Source organism: Kogia breviceps, chromosome 2, assembly GCF_026419965.1.
Source record: "Kogia breviceps isolate mKogBre1 chromosome 2, mKogBre1 haplotype 1, whole genome shotgun sequence".
In the NCBI taxonomy this organism is placed as follows: domain Eukaryota; kingdom Metazoa; phylum Chordata; class Mammalia; order Artiodactyla; family Physeteridae; genus Kogia; species Kogia breviceps.
The window spans coordinates 128,593,023-128,620,738 of NC_081311.1; the positions used below are offsets into that span (position 1 = coordinate 128,593,023).

General features: G+C 38.9%; 1 protein-coding gene across 8 annotated transcripts in view; it reads right to left on the reverse strand.

Annotated features, from left to right (window-relative positions):
• CCDC148 (coiled-coil domain containing 148) overlaps positions 1 to 27,716 on the reverse strand; it is a 427,998-nt gene that overhangs the window by 152,463 nt on the left and 247,819 nt on the right. For all 8 annotated transcript variants that reach the window (XM_067026094.1, XM_067026092.1, XM_067026091.1 and 5 more), the window contains exons 13-14: positions 3,591 to 3,708; positions 1,344 to 1,484 (exon numbers count right to left, since the gene is read on the reverse strand). In XM_067026094.1, the coding sequence (XP_066882195.1) occupies positions 1,344 to 1,484; positions 3,591 to 3,708 (259 nt within the window). The remainder of the gene's footprint in view (positions 1 to 1,343; positions 1,485 to 3,590; positions 3,709 to 27,716) is intronic.

Here is a 27,716-nt window from a genome sequence, read left to right on the forward strand (position 1 = left end):
CCTTACCATGTACCTTACACTGAACACATACCGGTAAGGGCCTCTTTTCACCCTTTTATGCTTGGTGAAGCACTTATTTCCTCAGCCCAGGTAGCTGAAAACTTTTCATCTTCTGACTTCAATTCTTTGTAAGCCCAAATGCCCTCCCCGCTTTGGCTTCTTGGAGATACCCATGCATTTTCTAATTAATCCCTCTCCCTACACCCACCCTTCCCCCCAATCCAGTTTTGCTGTTGTTTGTTTTTAACTTAAATTATATGGAATGACTTCTGTTACTGCTGCCAAAATTCCTCAACTAAGATGGAGCTTAGTTTTCCCTTTTCCATTTCTCTGACTGCCCATTCAGGGTTGCCCGTTCATTCCCTTCCTCTTGCGGCTGCAGCCCTTAGCCAGAGGTGATCTCACCCTAGTGGAGTTATTCCCATGCATGCTACTTTCTTTCCCAACCCAACTCCCCTACTCACTTCCTCCACACAGGGCAAGTTTATCTTGCTCAGGATGCAGCCCTGGCACCAGTCTCAGTGCCAGATACGGTATATGTTCCATAAATATTTGCCCAATTAATATATGAATTGTTCATCTTTTTATTCCCTAGCAAAGTATGCAGTGCATAGAAGAGGCACACTGGATTTATTTGTCAGTGAGTGAATGGATGAAGTTTCCTGCTTTTTAAATAATTAAATAAGCATTTAGCTTTTCTTAGATTTGTAAAGTTAACAACTACTTTCTCCCTTAATTTCAGTGATATCCATTCATTCATATGTCCTGGCTCCTTCTCTTCCATCCATCCATCTAAAAAAACTTTATAAAATCCTTTCTCAGCTATAGAAACAGATTAAAATAATTCAGAAGTTCCTAGAAACAGTTAAATAACCTCTTAATACCTTTTCCCACAGCAAATGTTTCATCATTAGCTCTGATACATTATCTTCTGTTCATTTTAATTTCAGAAAGCTTCCCTCTGCTTTGTCTTATCAGTATCATTAGTTGTTTCTTTAATAGGATTTGTCTTATGCATTTAAAAATTCTGAATATGATAAATATTTAAACAAAACACAGTATTAACACAACTTTAAAATTTTATAAAATTATTTTTTAGATTAAAATAATTTTCAATGACAGATAACATTTTCACATAAAGTGTTTTGTTCTTTGGTCACCTATCAACTATTTTATATTAAGAATTGTTCAGTAATTATGTGCTCTCATTTATAAATAAAAATTATGCTAATATGGATGGTATTTAAATGTAAATATTGAAAATAATTTGTAACCCAAAACACACACTTCTACAATTCTATCATCATGGCTTTTGCATCAATCGTGCTAATTTCCATAATTACCTGCTGTTCATTGTATGTATTCAATGTGAAGAGTGGCTTTTGAAGAATAAATTCTTCTTTGATTCCAATACCCATCCTTGCTTTTGATGCCATTGTGTCTGACATCATTCTAACAGGATCAAATTGAGCGACGATAGCAACCTAAAAGAAGAAAAAGCATGGCTACTTGGAACAAGATACAAGCAAAACGTTTCTGGGCAACATTATTAATGTTAATGTCCATTAAAGTTAAGATATTTTATTAAAGATTACATAATTACAGTTATGATTAAATTTAGATAAAAATTTCTTTTTGATCCAAAGTCAAGGGAAATTTTATATAGAAAACTCACATATTCAACCACCTTGAAAGTAACCAAAAGTAGAAAACATTCATTTTTAACCACTAGCAATCTACAGCCATGGTAACAGCCCCATGAACGTTTCTAGAAAGTTTAATCTGATTAAGCTGAATCTAGAGCATGTCATTTATGGGTAAAGTCATGTGTGTTGTTGGCATTATTGAGCAAGATGGTTGAGTTTTCATTGTTCCAGGCAACTAGATTTCCAGGAACTGTTAAAAACCATTGTTTCCCCTTCCACTGAAAAACTGCAGTCGTTTCAACCAAAATGCCCTTGTCCTTTATGATAATTGAAATTGTTCAAACCTGTATCCTAATGAAAAGAAGCCCCTAATTTTGTAAATTATATGCACCATTAATAACACCTGCCTGTTAATTCCTAAAGTCAAGAATTAGTATTAAGAAAATGGCATTTTTAATGCCATTTAGAAATTGTAATGACGTAACTGGGGGTTGAACATACTTTAATTATTATAGGTTTCCTAGCCAAAATGTCTTTTACTGTAGTTCTAAACACTGATTACAGATAACGGGCACAGATATTTCCTCTTTCAAAGGGCTCACAGATGGAAAGAATCCTAATCATATGGACTCTAGTTATCAAAATTATATTTTGAACAAGAATGTGTTTAGTAAGAGTGACATTAAGTTTTGTCTCCCGAAGGCCATGGTATATCATTATTTGCCAATGATTGAATAATTTAAATTTTGTTGAATCTAAGATGACCAGGACTTAAATTCAAAGTATAGGAATATATTTCTGTAATCTATTTTATAAAAGGTGATATAATAGTTGTATGCATTTACATTTCCTCTTTACTAAATATTTCATTTAATTAGACTTCCTTGGTTTGAATCCAGTTTGACATTTACTAGCTATGTGACTTTGGGGAACCTCTGGGCCTCCTCAGTTTTCTATGAAGTAGGAATAATAATAATTCCTACATCATAGGGTTGTGGCAGAGATTAAATGAGGTAAAACCTAAAAGCATTTAGAAGAGGGCTTTATACTTACTAAATATTCAAAAAATGTGAATGCACATCACTACAAACTTGTGAAGTAGGTACTATTATTAAGATTCCCATTTTTCAGAGGAAGAAATGAAGCTTAGGGAGGTTAAAAGACCTAAGTTTCCTCTGTCAATAAGTAGTGAACTGGGTTGTACCAGTTTTGAATGGCACCAGAGGCCAAGTTCTTACCCAAGATTCTATACTGCCTTAACTGACAGAGAAGGGAAACCAGACAGTCATTTCCTATCAGCTGGGAAATGGCGTCAATGAAGACTTTAGAGCTTGTGGGTTGAGCTAATCACTTTCAGGTTAAAAACTATGAAAAATTACCAAGTAAAACTATTTTATCACATTTCCCAAGGTCTTAAATTCTTGCTCTTGCCGACTACTACCTTCAGAACTTTTGCCTACTTTTACGAGCCAAAGCAATGGGAGACTTTTATTTCTCCACAAAAACAGTATTTTTAAAAAGTGGTTTTTAACCTATTTGTTGACTGTGGGATGTTTCCAAACAGAGGTTCCTACCCTGGGGAGGATTATCTTGCTCAATCTCCACCACATTTTTTTGAGAAGAGTAAAATCCTTCAGCTAGATGCAGAGTTTCACTGCTGTACATGGATACTATTCAGCTTATAAACTAGAGGTAATATGGATGCATTTAAATCTTGGGAGAGCTATTTTAAAGGTGCTGATAAAATTCTTTTAATACACTAAGAAACTGGAAATGGTTCAACATAAATCTAATTACTCCCATCAATGAAGATCCGTGTCCCAATTTGGGAAAGTTACATTTTATATAGCAGATGTCATGAACTAAGCCCTAGTAATGATGTTATTAAGAGCACTTAGAAACATTTTTTTAAACCACCCATGAAATTTTCCAAATTAAAAACACCTGTTTCCTCAGGGCTTCTATTCGCTTCTCTCTCTCTGCTTCTTCAAGTGCTTCTTGAAGGGTCACTTCTTTTTTCTCCATCAAACGCTTTTCCAATAATTCTTGTCTATATTTAACCCTTTAAAAATAATGCACAGGAAAGTTAGGAAAACATCATGATAATGGAGATTACGTGGATAGGCGCATATGGACAGAAGCCATCTCAGAAGTGACATCACCATCATACTGTTTTTACTTGCTTTTGGTTGATTTCTCATATCAAAACAATAAAGGACGCTTGTATAAAATACAATTTACAATAATTCCAATAACAATCACAGAACTGCAGGTCATGGGGCAGGGAAAACATGGGGGTAGAATCCAATCTATCTCTTTCTTCATTAAAATCTTTGTATGAACTGTCAGCTGCCACAGCTGCAGCTAATCCAACACAACAGATGACAGCCTCACTCTTATTTCAGCCATCTTCTGGTAAGTTCTAACACAATTTGAGATGTTAAAAAGGCTATATTACTGATTAAATATACACAATTTTAGAAACACTGGTAAATAAAATACTAGAATAATATGCCCAAAGTATCTCAATTACTAGACTTTAAACCAAACTCTATACTGTTATTCATAACTATGTGTATGTGTGTGTGTGTGTGTGTGTGTGTGTGTGTGTGTTAAGAAACTTTGAAAATTGTACTTTGACTGTAGATGGCAGCAAAAACATGACTTTCCCTTAGCATTCTGTTTCCATCCCCCTTAACAGCAGATATTAAAACAGGGATATTTAAATACATGTTTTAATACTCCCAAGTTCATTTGGGTCTCCTCAGCTGCCTTTTCAGGCAGCCTCCCTAACCATCTTCTTTGTAGAGATAAGATTTGTCTTTTCAAAAACAGTAGGCACCTGAGTTCTCAAGGGAGTAGGTGGCTGTTGCCTGTCTTCCATCATTAACGGTTTAGATTTAACTTCCTCTATGGCATCAGTCACAAATGTGCTTTACCCTTAGCGTGCACACCTGCATTTTCCATGGATATCCCTTTGCTAGACCCTTTTTTATTCTGAATCCTGACATTTACTGAGGTGTTCACAAGGCACCAAGTCTTGTGCTAAGGGCTTTACCTCTTTTAGCTTAATTAGACTTCACATGTTGGGGTACCACTATTGATCCCATGTTAGGGTATCACTATTGATCCCATTTTAAAGATAAAGAAATGGAGGCATAGACAAGTGACGTAAATTGTCCAAGCTCTCACACCTAGTAAATGACAAAGCCTGAGGTCAAACCCAGGCAGACTAGCCCCAGGACCCATGCCTACTCCTCACCCTCTCACCCCCATGCAACTAACGACTATGCCATTCTCTCTTCTCCTCCTGACAGCTCCACTCACCTCACTGACTTATGTGTGCCAAACCCTGTGCTAGATATTGAAAGCACACTGAGAAAACGATTGTTCTTAAACAATTTGTGGTTTAACAGAGACAAAGACAAGCCCAAGAACTAAACAAGGTATACAGTGTCTTCAGAGAGGTATAAATAAGGTCCACTGAGAATTCAGAGGAAGATGCGATGACTACTTGCTGGGCTGTGAGAGAGACTGGTGAGCTTCAGCAAGAGCTCTTTAGAGGAGGCAGCATCTGAGCTGGGTCTGGAGGACTAGAATTTGCAGAGGCCAGGAGACACAGCGGCCAAGGTGGGGCAGAGCAGGAGCCGTGAGGGGGGTGAGTCCAGGGAGGCACTCGCACTCAGGCTCCTGCACGTGCAGTGCTGGCATCCAAGGGTGGGCGACTTCTTCAGTTTTGCACCTCCGGGGGCCTCACTTGCCCCACCTCGTCACAGCCCTGAGCAGGAAAGTGTTCACGGTGGCTAGAACAGAGCAAATGGATGAGCAGTGACAGAGAGGCCCAGAAAAGCACTGGGGGGCATTACCTGGTAGTTACATGGTTCCCTCAATGATTTGCTCCTGGGGAGGAAAACTCTTTAAAATCAGGTTGCTCCTGAGGCTGGCACTGAAGAAGGTGCTCTGGGAACGGAGAGAAGGGAAGCAGGCAGCAGATGCTTTTCGAGGACAAAACCCAGAATGGGGTTTGGAAGGAAGATCCTAGGCTCCCTTGATGGCTGTGGCTGTTCTCCACCATCATCTCCCATCTCAGGAGTCAGTACAGTCAGATACATGGATTAAAGAATCTGCAGACCAGATTGCTCCCCTTCTTTGCCACCTCCCTGTCATGGAAAGCTCTATTTCTTTTTCCCTCCATTTTCACTGAGGCATGACACAACCACCCTAATGAGGTTCTACTCAGTTCAAGCACTGAGTACAAGCTAAGTGAACTACTGTGAAGGTTCAATTAAAAGACACCCTGGGATTTGACAATTACCATATGTTAATTCTCAGAACTTTTGAAAAGTTTCTCTTCCTCCGAATGTATAGGTTGCTTTGTCTGCAACAAAGTTTTGGCTGCTTTGTGGGAAAGTAACAGTTGTTTTATTTAGAGGAGCTTGACTAGTGAGGAAGAGGTTGCAGAGTGAGGCATTTGAGGCTGTGTGGTAAAGAAAGCTGGCTCATGCTTTACTTTGAAGCTCACTCATTTTTTCAACAAAAATTTGAGCACCTCTCTGCATCAATCACTGTGCTAAGCACTGGAGATATGATTTCAACACAGGAGACACACTCCTGTCCTCACAGAAGTGACCATATAATGCCAATACAAAGACCCAGGCAATTATGACACAGGGAGACTCTTGCTCTGATGGGACAATGGGGCAGAGGTCATGGAAGAGGTACCTTTGCCAGACTTGGGGCATTCAGGGGAGCATCCAACAGGAAGTGGTCTCAATTTCAGATCTAAAAAGGGAGCAGGAATTCTCCAGATGGGGAGAGAATAGAAAGAATGTTCTAGGTAGAAAAAAGGAAATGGCAATATGAAGGCCCAGAAGGTGGGAGAGCACAGTACTTTTGAAGAACTGAAAAATATTTGGAATGACCAAAAATGAAAAATGTAAGGTGAGGAGTGCCAAGAACTGAGGCTGGGGAGGCAACAGAGGCCAGACTGCAGGGGTTTTGCAAGCGTGAGGGCTTTGATCAGGGCAATGGGTTCAGAAAGTGCTCTCCTATAATATGGAGGATGGATTGCAAGGAAGCAAGACCAGAGAGAATCATCCAGATGCAAGTTGATGGTTTGCTGAACTAGGGCAGGGGGAGGGGTGCTGGTAGGAGTTAGGGAGAAGACATGGATTTAAAATTTATGTAGAAAATAGAATAAGTAGGAATCATTAGTGTTTTTTATGGGACGAGGGGAGAGGAAGTTAAGGTTTCTGTCTTGCGTGATGAACAATGGCATCCCTCACTAAAACTGGAGACTTAGAGAAACCGGGAAGAGAAGGAATTAGGTTCAGTTTAGACATAGATCTGCCGTCATAAGATCTGGGCTGGAGAAGTGGATGGGGATCTTTATCAATGGCATGGGATTGAGTCTGAGGGACAGATGGCACCAGCCAGGAAGAGACTGTAGAGTAAGAAGAGAGGCAGGCCTTGCCTTGGTTCCCAAGGAAACAACTTTTTTTCCTTCTTTTCTATATATATTTTCAGAATTTATCAATTTTATATCATTCATTCATTCGTTGGCTGGGTGCCCACTCTGTGCCAAGCACCGTTCTAGGGTGGGTGATCCATGCTGATTAAAACAAAAAAACCTGCTCTCATAGAGTTTCAATTCTAGACATATATATTTATTCATCTATTTAGAAGTTTAATTTCTTTTCAAAAGGCAGGGGATATTATCAGTTTAATTTCCCCACTCTGCTACAACCCAAGGAAGCAACTTTTAAGAAAGGGGCAGAAGAGGAGGAAACTAAGGGAATGAGGGGAAATGGTGGCAAAGAAGCAAAGGAAGATGGGAACAGCAATGTCACATGCTACAAATCAGTTATAAGATAATCATTGGATTAAATAACAGGGAGCCATTGGCGACCTGGGCATTAGAGAGGTAGCTGAAGAATTAGCGGGAGATAAGGAAGTAAGAGGAAGCAGAGACAACCCCTTCAGTAAGACTGATGCCAATGGGGAGGAGAGAGGCAGGGCAGTGCTGGAGGAAGCTGATCACAGTTGCACCAGCTCCAGAGTGATGATCAAGATGACTCTGACTACCATGAAGACTGGCCAAGGGAAGATTTCAGGAAACAAACACACTCAAATTCTTCATTCTTAGAGATGTTATCACTTAAACTCAAATAATAATTCACTGTAAAGGGGGAAGCTCTTGGTACATCTTTCTTTTCCCAGTCTGGATAGAAAAATGTCTTTGCCTAAAGAGAAGTGATGCAGAAAAACTCCTGGGAGAAAGCCAAATACTCACATATTCATGGGGAAAGAAAATAGCAACACAGTAAAGTCAATCATTTGGAAAATTTTCCACATAAATACCTTCAGCCATTTGAGGTAGCAGCTTTTCTCCAAATTAAACTATTGCTACGAAAGTCAACGTCAGGAAGTGGCAAAACTCAATAGTCTTTAAGCTCTGCACTGAATTCCAAAACAGGAATCCTAGGTTCTTCTCTCAGTCTGTTTTTTGCTCCTTAAGTTGACGAAGGTTGAGAGTGCAGCAGAGGAGGCCTTTTCCACTCCTCTTGGGGGCAGAGAAGCATCATATTGTTCAAAAGCAACAGCTGCTGCAGAATCAGGCACAGCATTAACAATAATCTGAAAAGGATTTTGTTTAAGCCTCTGGACCTGAGTGTAGTTGAAGGGACAAGAAGCTTTCATGTAGAAATGGAGAATTTATGTATAATTTTGGATAATTTTTATGTGTGTATTGCACTCTAAGAGATGAGTATACAAATGCAAATGGTTTGGAAACACCATGAACTTCAGTAACAGCCTCCCTTTGCTTTAGTGAAACTTCAGTAAGAACTGGGCAAAATATTAAGTACAAAATCTTGACTTCCCTCCTATCTGGAGACACAGGTTACTTCAGTCTAAAAGGAAGCTACAGCAAACAAGAGGGGAAAAAAGACTTCAGAATAATTGCTGATAGTGTGAGGTTCTACAGTTTTTGTTTGTTTTTAAACTTAAGCAGTAAATAAAACAGCATTAACAACACATCTTAATTAGATTGCTCTAACCAGTATGGAACTCCATCAAAAATGTTTCAGGGAAGTAATTTGCCCTACTGAATGAGAGGTAGTTTCTAAACAAATCTGCTACTGCATTTTTAGGTGATGTGGCTTACTCAGCATTGAAAAAGAAACCTTTAACAGGCACACGCTGGAGGTGCTATTGCCACAGGGCTTTGAGCAGCAGCATGGTGAACCTGTTTCTGCCTGCTGGGAAATCCAGTTTTGGCTTAAACCCCACTCAGAAAGTTTTAGCCCACCAAGCAAAGAGAACCCCTCGGTGAGCTCTAGGGAACTCCAACAGGGAAGAGTGCACAGATCAAAACATAGGCAGGCCAGGTGGCAGCACCTGTCCAAAGGTGGAGGCCTGGGGGAGAGGAGGTGGAGAAGCCAGCCCAGAGAAAAGAAGGGAGATAACATAACCAGTGCCAGTATCGCGCCTCTAACGATCCGGGTGATGAGACTTGACTCAGTGGGTGTTCTGGTGAAGGGCATAAGCAGAGACCAGTTCCTGCAAATGTAATGTGAATCCTGATACAAAGCAGTGACATCCTGGTACAGATCAGCATGGGACAAGAACAAAGAGGATTCACAGAGAACCCGCAGAACCACAAGGAGATGAACTCACGCCAGCCCCAGAAAAAGATACTATTCTTCTAGCTCAGAGTGCTTACTGGTTCCTTTGTGCGGTGTAAAGGCAAGTTCGTATTTCAACTCCAGTCTTGAATTGATTAATTCAATTAGTCAACAGAGTTACTTGTGCACTTACTATGTGCCAAGCACTGCCCCAGGTGCTCAGGATAACAATAGTGAAAAATAAAAACCAGACAAGATCCCCCCTCTTAAATCTTACTTATTTGTGGTTTATTCTACATAAGCATGCTTAAATTATCATCCTAGTAACATACATAAAATTGTTTTAATAAATTATTTTTGAATTTATCACAAAGTCCTAAATTAAAGAGCTCCTTCTTATATTGCTTCTAAAGCGACAGTTCTCAACTGTGACTATCATTGGAATTATCGGAACTAAGAAAAAGTTCTGATACCAGGGCCCCACACCACTCTAATTACATCACAATCTGGTTGGGGGCTCCAGCATTGCTATTTTGTTAAAAGTTCCCCAGGTGATTCTAATGAGCAGTCTGGTCTGAGTGCAGCACCACCTGGCCCCTTGGGTCCCTACTTTGCGCTAATGTCAGGATCACTTGGAGGGCTTGTTGAAGCGCAGATTGCTTGACTGCCTCCAAAGTTTCTGATCCAGAAGTAGTGAGGCGGGGTCTGAAAATCTGCATTTCTAAGAAGTTTCCAGGTGATGCTGGTTCTGCTGGTCTGGGGACCACACTTTGAGAACTACAGCAAAGATAAATATTTTGATTAGAGGGACTCTACCTGTCTACTGTTATCAAGACAAAACCAGATACAAATTACTACCCAGATAGGGCTTCTTATTTATGGTTGCATGTGCTAAACAGTTATATGCCTCAGGATTGACCCACACTAGAAGTTCCTGCTTTCATGCTACTGACGTTCAAGAGCAGAATCTTTAATTTGTGTCATATTTTAGATTCCACATATAAGTGATGTCATATTCCACTGTATATATATACCACATGTTCTTTATCTATGAAACAGGAAGAGACTCACAGACATAGAGAACAGGCTTGTGGTTTCCAAGCAGGGGTGAGGATGGGGGAGGGTTGGATTGGGAGTTTGGGATTAGCAGATGCAAATTATTATATAGAAAATGAATAAACAACAAGGTCCTACTGTATAGCACAGGGAACTATATTTAATGTCCTGTGATAAACTGTAATGGAAAAGAATATGAAAAAGAATGTTTATGTATATGTATGACTGAATCACTTTGGTGTACACCAGAAATGAACACAACATTGTAAATTAAGGGTACTTCAATTAAAAAAAAAAAAAGAGCAGAATCTTTCAACCCCATCCCACCCCCATGACCCTAACACACATGGATGACAGGTTCCCTCAGTGGCAGTGGTCCGCCCCAGCTTTGGTCCTTAGACCAAACTTGGAGCTTGGCATCATCTATTGAAACTGTGGGTAATCATTATCAAATCCATTTCACCTGCCTTCACTAATCAAGGTCATTTTAAGACTTGCATGTTCTCCAAGCTGCATGGAGCCTATACAATAAGATGTTTACCTGAGTTGTTTTCCGGGAACTAGGAGTCAGCTGTGTCTAGCTCAAGCTGAGCTGGTTAAGACTGGATAGGACCACCAACCCTCCACTGAGCATGCACAAGTGTCCGCTAGGTGACCTTTTGATGTCAGAGAGCTGAAAACTCCACCCTCAGATCGTACTAAGCATCTACATTTTGGAACATGTAAGCTACAGGTCTGTAGCTTAGTTACACCTGAGCAAAACGATGATTGCTGCACCTTTTTCCAACCAACTTTCCCCATGCTCCCTACACCTCAGACCATCCTGCTGCTTTATTCTTTATCCCACAAATACCCGGATCCCCTTGCCTCTGGGGAGGGGGCTCTGAGACTTGTTCTCCTGTCTCCTTACTTGGCTGCTTAGCTAATAAACGCTTTCTTTGCTGCACACCTCTGGCTTCTCAGCGTTTTGTCTTGCTGCCTGTCAGGCAAAACGAGCCTGGTCTGGGAACACCATTTCCCTGCCAAAATTTGTGACGTTTGAACCTTACCTAGACATTTAACACTCCTCCAGAATGATTTTATTTACCCCAGCTACTTGATAGTCTCCCTCTTAGCAGAGAACCTCACCTCCTACTTTACTGAAAAGAAAAGGCCATAAGCGTTCACTTTCCCTACCATGATTTGTTCACTTCCAATCTTGTCAAGACTCATCTTTATTCATCCCTTCCTCCTTAAACCTGGGCTCTTAATCCCATAAACCTAGTCATCTCTAGGTCCTTGCTCCGGAAGTAAATCTTTTCTTTTCCTATTTCTTCAGTCTTTCTCTCCTCCATGGTTCCTTTTCTTCTGCAATACAAACTTCTTCAAATGGGGAAAATACATATCTCTCAACTCTCTCTTTTCAGCTACCATCCTCTTTTTCCCTTCCCAGCAAAATTTCTTAAATGGAGTAGCCATACTTTGTCTCTAACTCTTTGCGTCTCATTTAGTCCAAACCCCCTTGCAGTCTGGCCTCTGACCTTTCCACTCTGTGGAAACTGCTCTCACCAATGTCTCCAAATTGTAAACTCAGAGACTTCTTTTAAAGCTCCTCTGACTTGACCTAACAATGCCTGGTACTGATGACCACCTCCTTCATGAAGGCACATCCTATTTCTGACTGTTTTTCCTCATATTTTACTGGCTCCTCCTCATCTGTCCACCCAAGTTTCCAACAAAAATCCTCTTTTTAAGTCCACAATTTAAAAACATTGTCTGGGAAATATGACTTCAGCTACAATCAAGGCATGAATACCTGCAGCCTCCAACTCCTTCAAAGCCCCCAATCCTTTGATCTTTTATTTTTTTCTCTATGTAATTTCAGGATTGACTTCACTTAAGTCCCTCAAATGTAACTATATTACAGTGATAGTTAAATGCAGAGCTTCTGCCTTAGTGGGCATCTGAGCTTGGCATAGTGTTGACATCCTTTTGTGAAAACTTAGGAACAAACCTAATGACACACGGCTAAGTAGAAGTCTGGAATTTCTCACCAGATCCTCTTAGAAATGAACCACCATGGCACCATGGGTACCATGGACAGGGCCAAGATTCTGCCTAGCCAGTTATTTTGGGTTCGCTCTAATCCAAAGGCTGAGACTTAATGTTCCCAATGTTTAATACCTTATAACATGGCTGCAACAATTTTAGCCTGAAATATTTATAGTTCAGTTAGTCACTTCAGCTACTTAAAAATCATAGAATGTATAACTTTGAGCAATACAACTTCTTGGAACCAAGAAAAATTTTTATGTGCTTAAACAACTGGGCACACAACATTTGGGATTACTAGTTATAAACCATTTTATAAATAGGAGATGACTTCCAAAAATAATGACTATAATATTAGAAGAGTGATTTTTTTAATCCCTGCTTTCTGATAGTAATTGTATAGGGCTACTGCCTATTATGGCCAAATTAGGTTTTAATAATTAGACCACACTGTGGTAAACATCTGTTGTTTTTTTACCCTCTAGCATCAACCTAGTAACACCAATCCCCTTCAAACTGCCTCACCTCATTCCATGTAGGTCTGTTGAAGCCTGTAATCAAGAATCCCCCCACCCTTCCTCGTATTAGGGGTTTACATGTGACCAGATATGGTTATAGTAGTATATTACAAATAGGACCACAGTGATTGGCCCTTAGTGAGCACGTGAATTCAGCTGAACCAATCGGAATCTTTCCCTGGGGATTTATATATGTATATTGAAGAAGAAAAGTTTTCTCTTCTCTCTGAAGTTACTAACCTTGAATCATGTGATTAACCCTGGAGCCATGCCTCCCTCTCCTTCTGCCTCCCCAAGACCAGACACATGAGGAAGTCCATTTCAATGAGCAAACAGGTACAGAGTAAATAAGTAGAGAGTGAAAGGAACCTGAAGATGCCATTTGAGCCCCTGAGGCAAGACCCACTTCCGTATTTCCATTCACGTGAATCAATCCATTCTCTTTTCTGCCTAAGTTAGTTTGAGTTAGGTTTCTCTCAGTTGCTTCTGAGGAATCCTGACTAATAAACATATCTTCTATTAATAAGGGAAAATTTAACTTTTTTACTCTCTCTAACAGGGGAGCACATACAGAGCTGTTCCAAGTGGTAATCAGTTCATTTCCCAAACTGATGGCCCATGGAATGTTAAAATCCCACAGGATGTTAACATGTGTGCCATCAAAAATGTATTGGATGTTCCAGTACGTTTGAGGAAAACTAAGATAAAGTGAAATAAGTTTCTTTATAGTAGGATCTCTCAAAATATTTATTATGATGCAGGGGTATGCATTATGAATCTACAAAAGGAGGACTTAGTGTGCTAATTTCCCCAAATTATCTGATAATAGAAACATTTTCCATAGAACACGGTTTGGGAAATGTTACTTGCCTTTCCATGAACAAGCAGAGATATTCAAGTAAATGAACCAATGGGCATAAACACAAATACACTTATTGATTTGTATTATAGTTATTTGTTTTCACATGTTGCTTCTGTTAGACTGCATTTCCTGAGTATACTGGCTATCTCTTAATTGCCTTTGTATCCCCGATAACTAGAATAGGGCCTAAAACAGAAGGTATGCACCAATACATGAAAGACAGAATAAATGATGAATGAATTTCTAAAGCTATGGAAAGTACCCAATTGAACTTCCTAAGGAGAAGGTAAATCACAGGATATGGGAGTTGATAAAATAAAAAGTTAAGAATAAATTGAATACACACTTCTCCATTAAGCCTGTCAAATTAGTCAGTGGGTATTCCTTTGTAAGGTATTTAATCATTTAAGGAGTGAAGAGAAGTTGAATTACTGGAAAACAAATCAGGTGTCTAGTTTCTTTGGACAATCAGGAACCATTGATGCTAAAAGGCAAACTCAAATGACATCCATGGAGCAGACTTGCTGGTACTGTGATTTCGGAGGGGCAGCACAGGGAAGAATCATCACATGTTGGCTTGCAGGAATTATTTATTATGAACTGAAATTTAAAAGGCTTCCCAGGCAAATATGCATTTATTTGCCTAATTGCTTCCTTACATTCATTTAGTCAATGTATTTATATTAAATGCCACATACATGAATGTATAAAAATCATATTCTGCAAAACATAGGAAAAGCCCAGAGCAGCTGGAAACACCTATCAAGTAGACAAGAGCAGAGCCTATATCTGGATTTTTAAGCCTGTATCTGGAGCTTGCCATTTGCCATCATATGAGTTCACTAAAAAAAGACATCTGTCATTCGACACTAATTGGATAGTTTGCACAGTGACTCTTGAACTCGCAAATGGTTTACAGTAGATAAAAAATGGTTTATGGTAGTTTAACATCACAATTTATATGTATTGCATTTTAAAAATCTTTAAGATGCTACATAATCATTTTATCCGCTGTATAAGAAGGGAACTTGTGTTGGTTTATCTCACAATATTAGAAGCTATCTTTAAATTCTTCCCACTTAGGTTTGTAAAGAAAAAGAAAGGATTTAAAGGTAAGAAAAAGATAAGCATGGGTGATTAGTTTTATTGGAGCTTTTTTTTTTTCCCCTCTGAAGGATTCTTAGAAGATACATACAATTTCTTTTTTTTTTTTTTTTTTTTTTTTTTTTGCGTTATGCGGGCTTCTCACTGCTGTGGCCTCTCCCATTGTGGAGCACAGGCTCCCGGACGCGCAGGCTCAGCGGCCATGGCTCATGGGCCCAGCCGCTCCACGGCATGTGGGATCTTCCCGGACCGGGGCACGAACCCGCGTCCCCCGCATCGGCAGGCAGACTCCCAACCACTGCGCCACCAGGGAAGCCCGATACATACAATTTCTGACAACCCTAATTTCAATAAGAGTGTTTTCATAATCACAAATACTGAAGGAGGCATTGTATTAGTGTGGAACTTTGAAAAGTCACACTAATAAAATATACCACTGTGTTATCGAATCATAATATTTCAGTCTGGTTTCATCTCTTTTTAACTTCTGATTTTAATTGGTCCTCGTTCTTCCAGGGACAGACACCTGTATCGTTATGATGGAACTGGTTTTTCTTCTTCAGAAGACTTGATGGAATGGCATTGAGACAACAAAAGAAACCACAGTCCTTTCCCTCAAACAAATGATTTAAGTAAATAAGATTAATAAAACTTGCCTTCTCTAATACTGGTTGAAAATCCCCCTTACATTCTCTTTCTTCCTTCCCAGGTCTCTCAGAACTTCTGTAGACAGCAAACATCAAAAAGACCAAAGATTTTTATAGTGATTCAGCCACCCACCGCAATGAAGTAAACCCTGATTTTCTTTCAGCCTAGGAAAAGATCAGCAAAGAAGCTTCACAAATAGCCTCTTCAACATTTGAGGTTAAAAAAAAAAAAAATCAGTGTAGCAGAAAGGTTACTTTCAAAAATATCTCGGGGTGGGGGGGAGTTGTTTCCTTTCTTTTTGCCTTTTTTTTTTCTAAGTAACTCTTCTAATCCACACCCACTCCCCCATACAATCATTATAAAATATTTTCTTTACCAAAATTTTTTGGTTAGGCATTTAAAGTATACTTTTTAAAAAGCAAATGATAAAATATATTTCGTTTTGGATGTGACATTTCTAGCGCCTCTTTTCCTTTGCTCAGTCCCTCAAATGGTGATTTATTCCTGCTGCAGCTGAAGTTTCCCCCTTCAAGTTTCAACTAGCTTCTCAGGTGACTTCTTGCCAAGGCTTGCCTCTCTTAGCAGTCTCCTTTCTCTCAGAGTTCAGCCTCCCTATGTGAGCTCTGGAATCTTTATTCCTTATTCCTTTAGAGACAGACACCTCCACAAAGCAGCGCCCCCTACAGTCCTGCAAAGTGAACACTGGCATTTGGATCTGGGAGCACAGGGCCGGTCCCTAGGGCACCTTCAAGAGCTTTACTCCCTACACTGCAGTTTTTCAGGTGAGAGGTCAAAGCTTATGTTTTAGAAAGGCTATTACTTGAGGCTAAGAGAGAGATGTGTGGTTTTCTCCAGAGCCCAAGCAGATAAACAAAGTTGAAAATAATATTATTGACTAAACTGACAGGGAACCAACTTTATTGGAAAAGATAAAATAATAAACTGGACAGAGATTTACAAATAAAACATAGGTCCCTGACTCTTAGGACCTCTTTTAAAGGAGACCTATAATTTCTCAACAGCATTATTTAGGTACGGGCAGAAATAAATCTCCAAAAGCCCTGTATTTTCCTTTCCTACATTAAATTAAAGATGTCCACACCTGTATTCCATGGGACTTCTCTCTGGAAGCCTTTCAAAGGAAATGGAGAAATTCCTAGAGGAGGGTCATGGGCCAAAGGAGTACAATAAAGCAGGCTTACCAAAAAATGCACAATTTGTACAATTTAACAGTATATCAGAATTACAATTAAATCACAAACTTGGGGACCAGCTGGGAAAAGGGTGGAGAGGCTGAAGAGAAGTAAGGCAGTTTCCTAAGTAAGTTGATGGCTTAAACACAATAGATAATTAACTTTTATGAAACTGTATTTCAATAAACGTTGCAATGGCCTAGTGTTGGCCCATCTAGACACAGCTAACAAGGACACCGAGAGGTGGTTGTGTCTCGTGTGTTCAAATTTTGCACAGAGAACAAAGCAACAGTGTGAGAGGTTCCTTAGGAAGAAGAGTTCCCTCTCATCACAAGAACTTCACAGTAATTTAGCTCAGAAAATTGGCTGACCTGTTCTTCCCAAGGGGACTAATCATAACCCCCAAACAGTGAACCTGCAGGAAAATCCATTTAGTCCATGTTAAAATGACAAAAGGGGTGTGCATCTTGCTCCTCAAAGGTAGATTATTTACTCTAACCCAAGCTACTGGGCAATCCAATGGCCTGGATAGCAAAAAGAAGGCTATTTAATTTTCTCTAAAAGCTATAAGCTGAGTGTCTACACAATTCTAGTGTCTTAGAGATATAGCCAACCTTGTCACATATATGAAAGGCAACTCACATTTTTCTCTCCAGGTGACTCTAAATTTTAATCTTTATTGTTCTCTCCCAGATGTCACAACTCCTCTCTGCCAGATTCCCCATTATTTCAAAAGACAAGAATATTCCCTGAGGCCTCCTTTTGAATACATATCTTTCTGAGGCCATGTCTCTGGTTTCCCTGAAGGCTGTCACATCAATAAATCTATCTTCTGCCTGGATCCTTGGTTTTGAAAATAATTTTACCACCTTGGCCAGGCACAGCCAACATTTCTCTCTTACATGTATTCTTCAGTTCAAGTAGAAAGACTTGCTTGGGCTGTTCTATTTCTATGCATAAAAATGTTCACATGCAGAATTTGGCATAATTGCAGATGGGGACAAGCCTTTCTGCAAAGAGGCCAATTGCTACATATGGACCACAGGAAGACCCAACCTGAGCCTGGTCTAACATAAAATCATTTATGTCCATTGCACAGATGCCTGGGAAGGTGTGGTTTGTGGGACAATACTCTGACAGATCATAAGGATTAACTTGCACCAAAAGCTCCCAGTATTGAAAAAAAAAAAAAAGCATCAAAAAGCTTTGCTCTTTTGGAAACATTTAAAGGTTTCAAGCCCCCACACACTCAGATAGTACTGATAATACTCTCTGTGGGATTTGGAAGAGCTACAAAGAATGAAGAGCCACAATATTTCGACAAAGTGATATATTCTTCTCTTTAGGTGTATTTGATGGAAACTTTTGGACTTTCCCCCTTCGGTTAATACAATGTAATAAATACAACAACGTTTGAGTATATGAAGACATTATAGGAACACAATAGATAAATATACACACTTCTCTGGTATATATAAAGTGCTGATGTTTTAAAAAATCACCTTTTGTATAAAACTTTACAGTTTTCAAGTTTCTCTCACATACATTATCAGGACAGATTCTGTATAAAAAATAACTTATTATTCAACTAATATCTAAAGAGCATTACTCCACTTCTCCTGATTATATGAGAGAGGGTGTCAGCATTTTTTAATTTAATTAGGATTTATACCCTACCTGTTTCCAAACAAGATTTGAAATGATATATAATATTAAACCCATGGAAAAACAGCCACATTACAAATCAAAGATATTTTACAGAACCAAGTAAAAGGAGTAGATGTTTCTAAGCAACTGCAACAAATTGTCACAGCTGGGCCATGAACTTGATTCTCATAGGAGTCAGCATTTGCTCACCAGGTGGGAATGCTGAAACTCTGGGCCTGTGTAACAGTATGTTTCCAGACCTGTCTCACCAGCAGGGTCCCTGGATTAATTATACTACTGCACTTCTCAGAAAGTGGTTGGTAAACCAACTGCACTGGAATCTTTAACAGTGCTTATCTTTAAAATGTTATTTTCCTGGACCTGACCTAGGATCGCTGGTTGTAGGATTCTGGGTTCTATATTTTCACATACCCATCAGGTGATGTTTTTGCTCTTGAAAGTTTGGAAACCCTGCTTTGCTGGGATCGGTGCTTGCTGCACAGGAACTATAGAAAACCCAGCATCAAGAGGGGTAGAAAATTGTTCAAGTGATCAGTCCTTTGGATACTGCTTTATGCCTTCCTGTTTCTGCCTGTGCTTACCCTACTTTCAAATGTTTTGCCCATTGCCCACTTGATGTTCTACTTTGAATGGCCCTTTATGCTTGGCCTCTTCTGACTGTAATGTTATTCACCTTCCAGCATCCCATCCCCTTCCTGCTCATCAGCTTTTTAAAAAACTCCTGCCACAGATTCCTGATATTTGTGTATGTTCCAATACCTGCTGGTTACCCCTAAACTCACTTTGATAGTTCCGCACATGCTACTATACTCTCTGTTTGTCTCACTTGGGATCAGATTACTCCATTGCCCTTCATGAGAACCTGGGAGACACTCCCTCCCTCTCCAGCTTCTGGCCATCGATGCCCAGATATAGCCCTAGGTAGGAGAAATGATCTGATCTCTGCTCTTTAATGTTATTTCCAGTTCATAGGCTTTATTTGATTATTCTCTATATTTGAGGTACATATATTATGCTTTTCCCACTCTCCAAATGCTCTTAGACACAGTCTACAGCCCCTGTCATTTTCTGCTTTCCTCAATCACTGGCTTATACTATTGTCTTCAACACTTGATGTGCCTCCTACGTCTGACAATTTCTCATGAAGGCACACCCAACATCTTGACTTCAAAGTTTATGGTCCTAATTTCTACACTATAATTATCAGTACTCCAGTCATACACTTGGGAATCAATTCATCAACCTGTAACACTCATTTATCCCCAAGATTCTTCTCTCATTCTCTTGTGATTTTTTGCCTTTTCTCTTCGAATTTAGGATAATACTCTGCACCGCTCTCTCCCCCGTTTTAGGATTGTAAAACTCTTGTCAAAAATACTTTCTCCATCTTTGAGAAGTATCCTTTGTCCCTAGCTCAGAGCCTCTTTTTCTGGTCATAGACCACCCAGGAAACCATTTTTAAAAGATCATATACAGTATATCCTGAGAATTTTTTTCTATTTAACTTTGCTTCCAAAGCTGCCAGTATTAATAGGAAGATCAGGTGGAAACACTACCTCCACACTCAGCTTCTTTTTTTTTTTTTCGGTACGCGGGCCTCTCACTGTTGTGGCCTCTCCCGTTGCGGAGCACAGGCTCCGGACGCGCAGGCTCAGCGGCCATGGCTCATGGGCCCAGCCGCTGTGCGGCATGTGGGATCTTCCCGGACCGGGGCACGAACCCGCGTCCCCTGCATCGGCAGGCGGACTCTCAACCACTGCGCCACCAGGGGGAAGCCCAACACTCAGCTTCTTAAGACACCAAAGTTTCTGGACACTTTCCACTTTTCTTCAAACTCACCATCCAAGCCAGAATAAGTGCAGCGTGCCTGGTGGGTGCATGAGATTAGAACCTTGCTTCTGAACTGCGGGAGAGTTTACAGGGGAGGCATCTCAGCTGATAGGGCCCGGAAGGTCTGTTCACTGGCAATTCCATATCAGTTGGTAGGGAGTCACAGTGATCGCTTCATGGGACTTAGTCATATGATTTCTTTCCTCTGCAGGCGTGCCTAAGAACCTTAGTCAAGTGCTAGAGCTGCCTCACACCAGCTGGAGAGCCGAGTGCTAAACTTTCAGGATCTTTGCAAGCTAGTTGTTAAACATAGCCATTAATAAACATTAAATTACATAAAGTTAAAATGAAATAGACTGTATTTTAAAACTAAGGTAAAAATACTCAAAACTCATCATTGTCTAATTACTATTATCTAGGCTCTTGGGGTTATTTACAGCTATTGTATCTATATGGTAGAAATATAATGGTGTGTAATGGCATATTTCTTCCCAACTCTGTTCAGTGACATCAAGCTGGTCATTTGAAATGAGCCATGGGGGAGGATCTATACCCCAGAAATCCTCAAGTGCTACAAATCAGGGCTTACCCCCATCTTCTCCTCCCACCCCCAGCCAGTTGTTAAATATTTACCAGTACATTATTGCTGTGAACCCACTTAGTATTAAGATGAAAAAACACAAAAGTACAGTACAGTCATGTGAATTTCCCTATTTGACATTTCCCTCCAATCTGCTTTCCTTTCAACGTGGTCTAACATCTCCCAAATCAAGGCCTTTGGAAGAAGAATCTATATCAAATAACTCAACTGAATAACGTTCAGTCTGAGTTGTTACTTTATTTATTGGCTTTCCTCTCTAAGATAAGTCAGAAATTCCTTTAAAGAAATTTTATATCTAAATTTTCTGTACTCAAAATCCCCTCTCTTTTGCCCACATTGTCTTTTAGACCCTACCCTGATGTGTATTTGCATCAGTGTTTGTGTTCTGTGTTTGTGTGTGCATATCTGTGTGTACTATATAACAGCTGTATGGTTATTTCTGATTGGCTAACTTTAACTTAAAATAACTACAATTTAAGCCCAGCTCTGTACCTACTAAAACAGTAGAAAGGGAGATAATTAAATGTCTTAGAATCAATACTTGAATTCTTAGGAGGGAATTCAGGAGGAGGTCAGCAAATGTTATTAAAGGATCAGGAAACTGACTCAGGAAAATCTAAAGAAAGTAAGACTCCTTATATGGCAATGATAAGGCTAATGGGAAACTGAAAGTGATCTTGGAGACTGATTGGGAATTTTATACAGAGGTGTCATTGTTCTCTGTTTCCACTCAGGATAAGTCAAGAGGGATTCAACTTACAGCACTTTATAGAGAGAACTTTACAAGAATCCAGTAAGAGAAAATTATCTTAAGGTTTTTTTCTCCTAAAGTTGTTTTTAATCAGCCATTTTAATCAATGATCCCACAGAAGCTTAAATTAAAGGTAGAGAGTCTTATTACTAAAAAGTTACCCCAAAAGGCACTCAATGGAAGGTGGGATGTCTGGATTTTCCCCACAAGTAGATATGGACTTTAGCTTTTTAAATATTCTTCAAAGTTCTAAGCTCAATTGAAGGTCATATTTACTAAGGCTAACCCAAACAGATAGGCATGTATAATTAAGGGATAAGGATATAAATACCTAAGACATGTAATACCGAATCAGACCAAAGAAACATTATGTCTGAAACTTGGTTTCTGATCATGTCAATGAGGTCCTTTTGTGGGAGGGCATGTGAGGGGCTCAAATAAACAACTTCCCTTAATAATCCACTAGGTCCATTTTTGTGTCTAATTCCATTTTGAACTCACTCATGTATTTATATGTGCAACCTCCTAGGGTAATAACTTCCTTAGTTTTTACTATCACTCCCATGGTAGATATAGTTTCTATGTGAGGTTCTTCTAGTATCCTGGAATTTGTTGAATCTCTATGCATGCATTAAAATCCTTTTGGAAATAGAAGTATATAAACCACTAAATGTATTCACTAATTGTTTAATGCAATTAATTATAATTAATCAAGTAATTAAAACAGAGTTTACCCTACTTAAATCTCACAAGATTTAAGACTTCCAAGGATTTTCATAATTTGGACTCTACTTATCCCATATCTTCTCTCACCACAAACTTTCCCCAACACACCTCAAATTGTATGCTTCAACTATTCTAAATTATTTTTAGTTCCTTAAATTGCCATAGAAATTTGGAAATTTGGCAGTTGACATTTCCCATTTCTGGAAGATGTTTTCTTTCCACCATGAAGACTTACTGACTTCCCTCTGCCACCCTCTACCTGGTGGTTTAGGTGCTGCTCCCAAATGTTTCCATAGTACAGCTGCTTGCCTTCATGAAGAATGTTTGCATTCCCCATTAGATTGTCAGGTCCTTGAAAACAGAGACTGTGTCTTCTTTGTTCACTACTCTATGCCAAGATAGTAGGCATTCAATAATAATTTTTAAATTTATAAAGTAAGTAGCTCAATGGATTTAAAATAACATCACCACTGTGTTTGTACCACTGTGTTTGCATCCTGGCTCAGTCCATCAACACTGGCCCTCTATAATCATGGCCCAACTTCATGGCCCTTATATTTATCATTTTCTGAATCACACTAGGAATCATGCAGTCACCCAAATGCAAATTTATAACAATCTTATACACATGCCAGTTCATGCTTTTGCATTCTTTCCCAGTGGTACCTTGGATTACACTGGACTTTTTGGCTGATATCTTCAAGCAAATACATAGGTTGTAAAGAATCATTTAGAACTATCATCCTATAAGCATGGTTTGTAGGATAGAAGCAGCAGAAACGGTGAACTGAGTTTCAATTTATCTTGCATGATTTTGTATGTTACTGGCAGCACAAACTTTAGCCCTTTGTTAAGCAGAACTGAAAAGCTACTGTAAAGTTCAAGAACATCTCCTCCTCCAAGGAACAAAAGCAGGAGAAACTTTCATTGTGATGAGGGAAATCAAACAAAACTCTATTTTGAAACAGCTTTGTCCTCACAAAGGTGACTTCATAAGGGAGGAAACCAAAACTAGAGTGGAAAAATAGAGGCAGGGACAATCAGACTAGTAAAGATTAGTCCAATGTAAAGAAGTCTGCTGTAAAGTTGTGTGTAGGCTTTATGAGAATAGAAGAGGATCATGGCAGCGAGGTATGAATTTTTTAAAAAATATCTTGGTCTGTAAGAGGTCTTACTTGACTTCATTAGTTTGCTCTAAGGTATATGATACTTTAAGCTTGGAAGATAACTTTCTTGTAAATGGTTTCAATAAAGAGATATGTTGAAATTAAGACCAGTTTGCAGTTTATATGTTACTTTAAATTAGTTTCTATAACAGATCCTAGGTGCTTCTAGATGACATTTTCTGAAATAAATCAAGATTTTAACTCCAAGTTCTTTCTGTCTTATAGGAAAATTGCAGGTGAATAAGGATGATCCTTTTATTACAATTATTAGTAAAAATATAGTTATTCACTTAAATTATTATTCAGAACAATTTTTTTCATTTGGGAATAAAAGGGTCAAATGATATAAACCTCCAGCTTGTGACTGATGACAATTAAAGATTGGTGATTAAAGCATAGACATTTTCTTCTCTGCCTTGCCCTCTCTTTATAAACTTGCTTTCTTAATGATTTTAATCAAAAGTTCAGAGAAAAATAGTTTTGATTTTATGTCATGAGGCTTTGAAAAGCAGCCCAAGAGAGTTGAGAACTCTCAAACTAATCATTCTGGTAGTGATTGCAAATCATTCTGATGGAGGGAGGAGGATAATTGAAAGATTCTGCACATTGGTCCAAAAAATCATCTGCACAAGACAGGGATGGGGAGACAGGGTTTAGTGGCACTACGTATAAAGAAGATGGCCTTTATCTACGTTCACACACTGAGACTGATTTTTATGTCTCACTAGTTTATTTTAGTCTGAACAATCCCATCACTTTTTTCTCCCAGGACACTGACTTTTTCGAAGCATTTAAAGTAGCTGTTTTGTAGAACGTCCCTTGTTTTCGGACTTGTCTGATTATTTCCTCTTGGTATCTAATAATCTCCTTTTATTCCTCTTCCCCTTGAATTTCCTGTAAGTTAGGTCTCAAACAGGGGTCAACAAACTACAACTCACAGGCTAAATCCAATCCCTTGCTTATTTTTGTAAATAAAGTTTTACTGGCACACAGCCACACCCATTTTTTTACACAGTGTCTATGGCTCCTTTCCGCTATAAGGACAGGGTCGAGTAGTTGTGACAGAGACCATGTGGCCCACAAAAACTAAAATAATTACAATCTGTCTCCTTCTAAAAAATGTCAATTCTTAGACTAGAAAATTGGTTGGATTGAAGCAAAATACCTTTGGCACAAAGGTGATGTATTTCCTATTCATCAATGCCAGGATACTCAACTATCAGTGATGTTAAATTAGTACCCTTGATGAAACTGATGATAGCCAGATCTCCTCATTGTATGTAAAGGTACACTTTTTCCCTGTTTTCATTTAGCAAGTAATTCATGGAGTGATATTTTGGCTCTGTGTAAATATCCTATTACTCAAAAATCTTCCATCCAAAGACTTTACTATTCATTGATGATCTTTGCCTGAAATAATTATTACATTAGGGATTGAAAAAGGTAATTTTCCAAATCTATCATTTCTTCAACATTTATCAGGTGGCACAATAAAACAGCGTAAGTTCACTTTATAAAGTCGAATCAGCTATTTTTTTTTCCAATTAGCCCTGGTTCCTTTAGGTGAAGACGGTATTTAGAAATCGATATCTAAATTGATTTAGATACTAGACTGTATGATTTAGTACATAGAGTGTATGACCTATAGGCCTGAAATAGTTTTATTATCTGGCCCTTTACAGAAGAAGTTTACTGATCCCATCTAGTGGGAGGACAGAAGGGAAGGGCACCACATATTTAAATGGTAAGTAGGTATGCTCACTGCTACTGAAGTGTCATTGTTTCTAGTGATACGTTCAGTGACGCTCTCCAGAGGAAGAAAAGTTTATTTTGAAAAGAAAAAAAATCACACGTCCTCACTGCTATTTTAATTTTATATTTAATATTATAGTCTCTCAAACATGTATTTAATATAGGTATCTTTTCTTGTACACTGAGTCCTAGTCTGGTTAACATTAAAATATTCACTTGTATGTTTTATCCTACCACAAATATAAAATATTTCAAGCTCACAATACTAATGTTACCACTAATACTAAACCCACTGAATGAAGTTTAGGATTTCTTTCTAGCACTTTTTCACTTAGAATACATCCAAATAAGGATGTACAGAGCACTATTTTCAAAAGTCACTTGAAATAATTTTTTCCTCATGTGGTTATAATATTTTAGTTGGGGAGCCTATAAAAATTCTTATGACAGGGAAATTTGAATATGGACTGGATGCTAGATGATATTATGGAATTATTGTTCATTTTCTTCGATATCATAATTGTCCTTGTGCTTAGTAATTTCACGCCAAAGTACTTAATGGTGAGGTGTCATGATGTCTGCAACTTTCTTTTAAATAGTATGGCAAAACACAGCGTGTGTGTGTGAGTGTGTGTGTGGTGTGTGTGTGTGTGTTGAGAGAGCGAGAGAGCAAGATTACAAATGCTAAAGCAAATAGGGCACAGTACTAAAAATCCATAAATCTAGGTAGAATTTTTTTGTACTGTTCTTGCAACTCTTCTTTAACCTTAAAATTTTACTGAAGTTGAAAGTTAAAGAAATAGGTGGAGAAAAAAGAGAAGGATGATTATTAGTCCAATACGGATTTTTAAAAGTGATTCATATACACATGCATAAATACTTTGCCACCTTGGGCAGAATTAACTGATGTGTTTATCTTGGGGAAGAAGCTTTTAATTCTGCTCTGTTTTGGCAGGAGGATCAGACCATACCTAGAGCTCCAAGTGCTTTACTGTCAAAGGGAACAGACAAAAAGGAATGCAATGAGAGGAGAGAATGGTGCCTTAGGTTGAATAAATGTCAAGTTTTCTTAGCTTTCCTTCATTCCAGTTAGGTCAGTCTAGAGGCTATTTAAGGCTAGAACTCAAGTATATAAAAAATTTTTGCTTTTTTAAGCAACAGCATTAATGCCTCTCCCTTTCACCATCCCGTTAGACCTGGGGTTAGCAAACTTCTGTAAAGAGTCAGATAAATGCTTTAGGCTTGTGGGCCATACAGTCATTGTATGTATCACATTATCATTGTCACACTGGGCCATAGAGTTTCTGTGTGTGTTCTGTATGTGTTACACCATAGGTGTCACTATGGCGCACAAAAGCAGTCATAGACAATGAATGGACATGGTTGTGTTCCAATAAAACTTTGCTTATGGACACAGAAATTTAAATTTCATATAGTTTCCACACAACATGATTTCTTCTTTTTTTTTTCAACCACTTAAAAATGTAAAAAAAAAAAATTCTTTGCTTGTAAGCAATGTGAAAAATAGAGGGCTAGGTATGGCTAAATCCAGAGAAGGGGAAAACTTACAATTGTACCTTTGTGTCGGTTGCCTTTTAGCTGCCCCACTTGGCTTTGATGAAGGAAAGGGGCTCATTTAGAAGGTATGACAGGTCAAAGCAGTTCTGTGCTTTTTTTTTTTTGTCTGTGCTGTGAGGCTTGCAAGATTTTAGTTCCCTGACTAAGGATTGAGCCCGGGCCCTCTGCATTGGAAGCACAGAGTCCTAACCACTGTACCACCAGGGAATTCCCAGCTCTGTGCTCTTATGTCATTGAGCAGACCATAGGAGTCTCTTCCCAGAGCTTCAAGATTAAAGAAGGCCATGAACTGCTCTAAATAGGAAGACTCATTTCAAGTTTGTAATCAGTGCAGTTGGGAAGAGTCATAATGTAGGTAATCATAACTAGAACCGTGATCTATCAGCCCAGGTTCCACCTGGAACTAGAGAGAAGTGTCTCCCTCACTCCCTCTGCAAGGGAAGCCACCCTCACTGTCTTTGCACTCTAGTGCCTTTGCCTTGACAGATCCATGTCATGTTAATACCTCTGTGCAATCAAATTAGTTTGCTTCTGGATATGAACATGTCTTATTAAACAAATGTATATTAGATACTGATACAGGCAACTTTCTAAGTAATAACCTTTATTTACAATAATTTATATCCCTTGATAATACTTCCATAGTGACCCTGAACTATGATATGTGTTGAATCATGATGGTGCACTCCTTTGGCCAGCGAGGGTTTTCCCCTAAGCCTTCTTCCACTATAAATGGCAAATGAGCTGAAAGCATACCCCTTCCAAAGACAGCTTATAAAAGAAAGGACTTACAGGGATGAGAATGGATATGTAGGAAGAGAAATACATAACCATCCTTAATATTTAAATGGTTGTCAAGGAAAAGAAGGTTCAGACTTGTTCTACATTGTCTCAAGCAATAGCAGGATGATTAATGTATGGAAGCCAGTGAGACAGATCCGGGCTTACTACTAAAAATAAA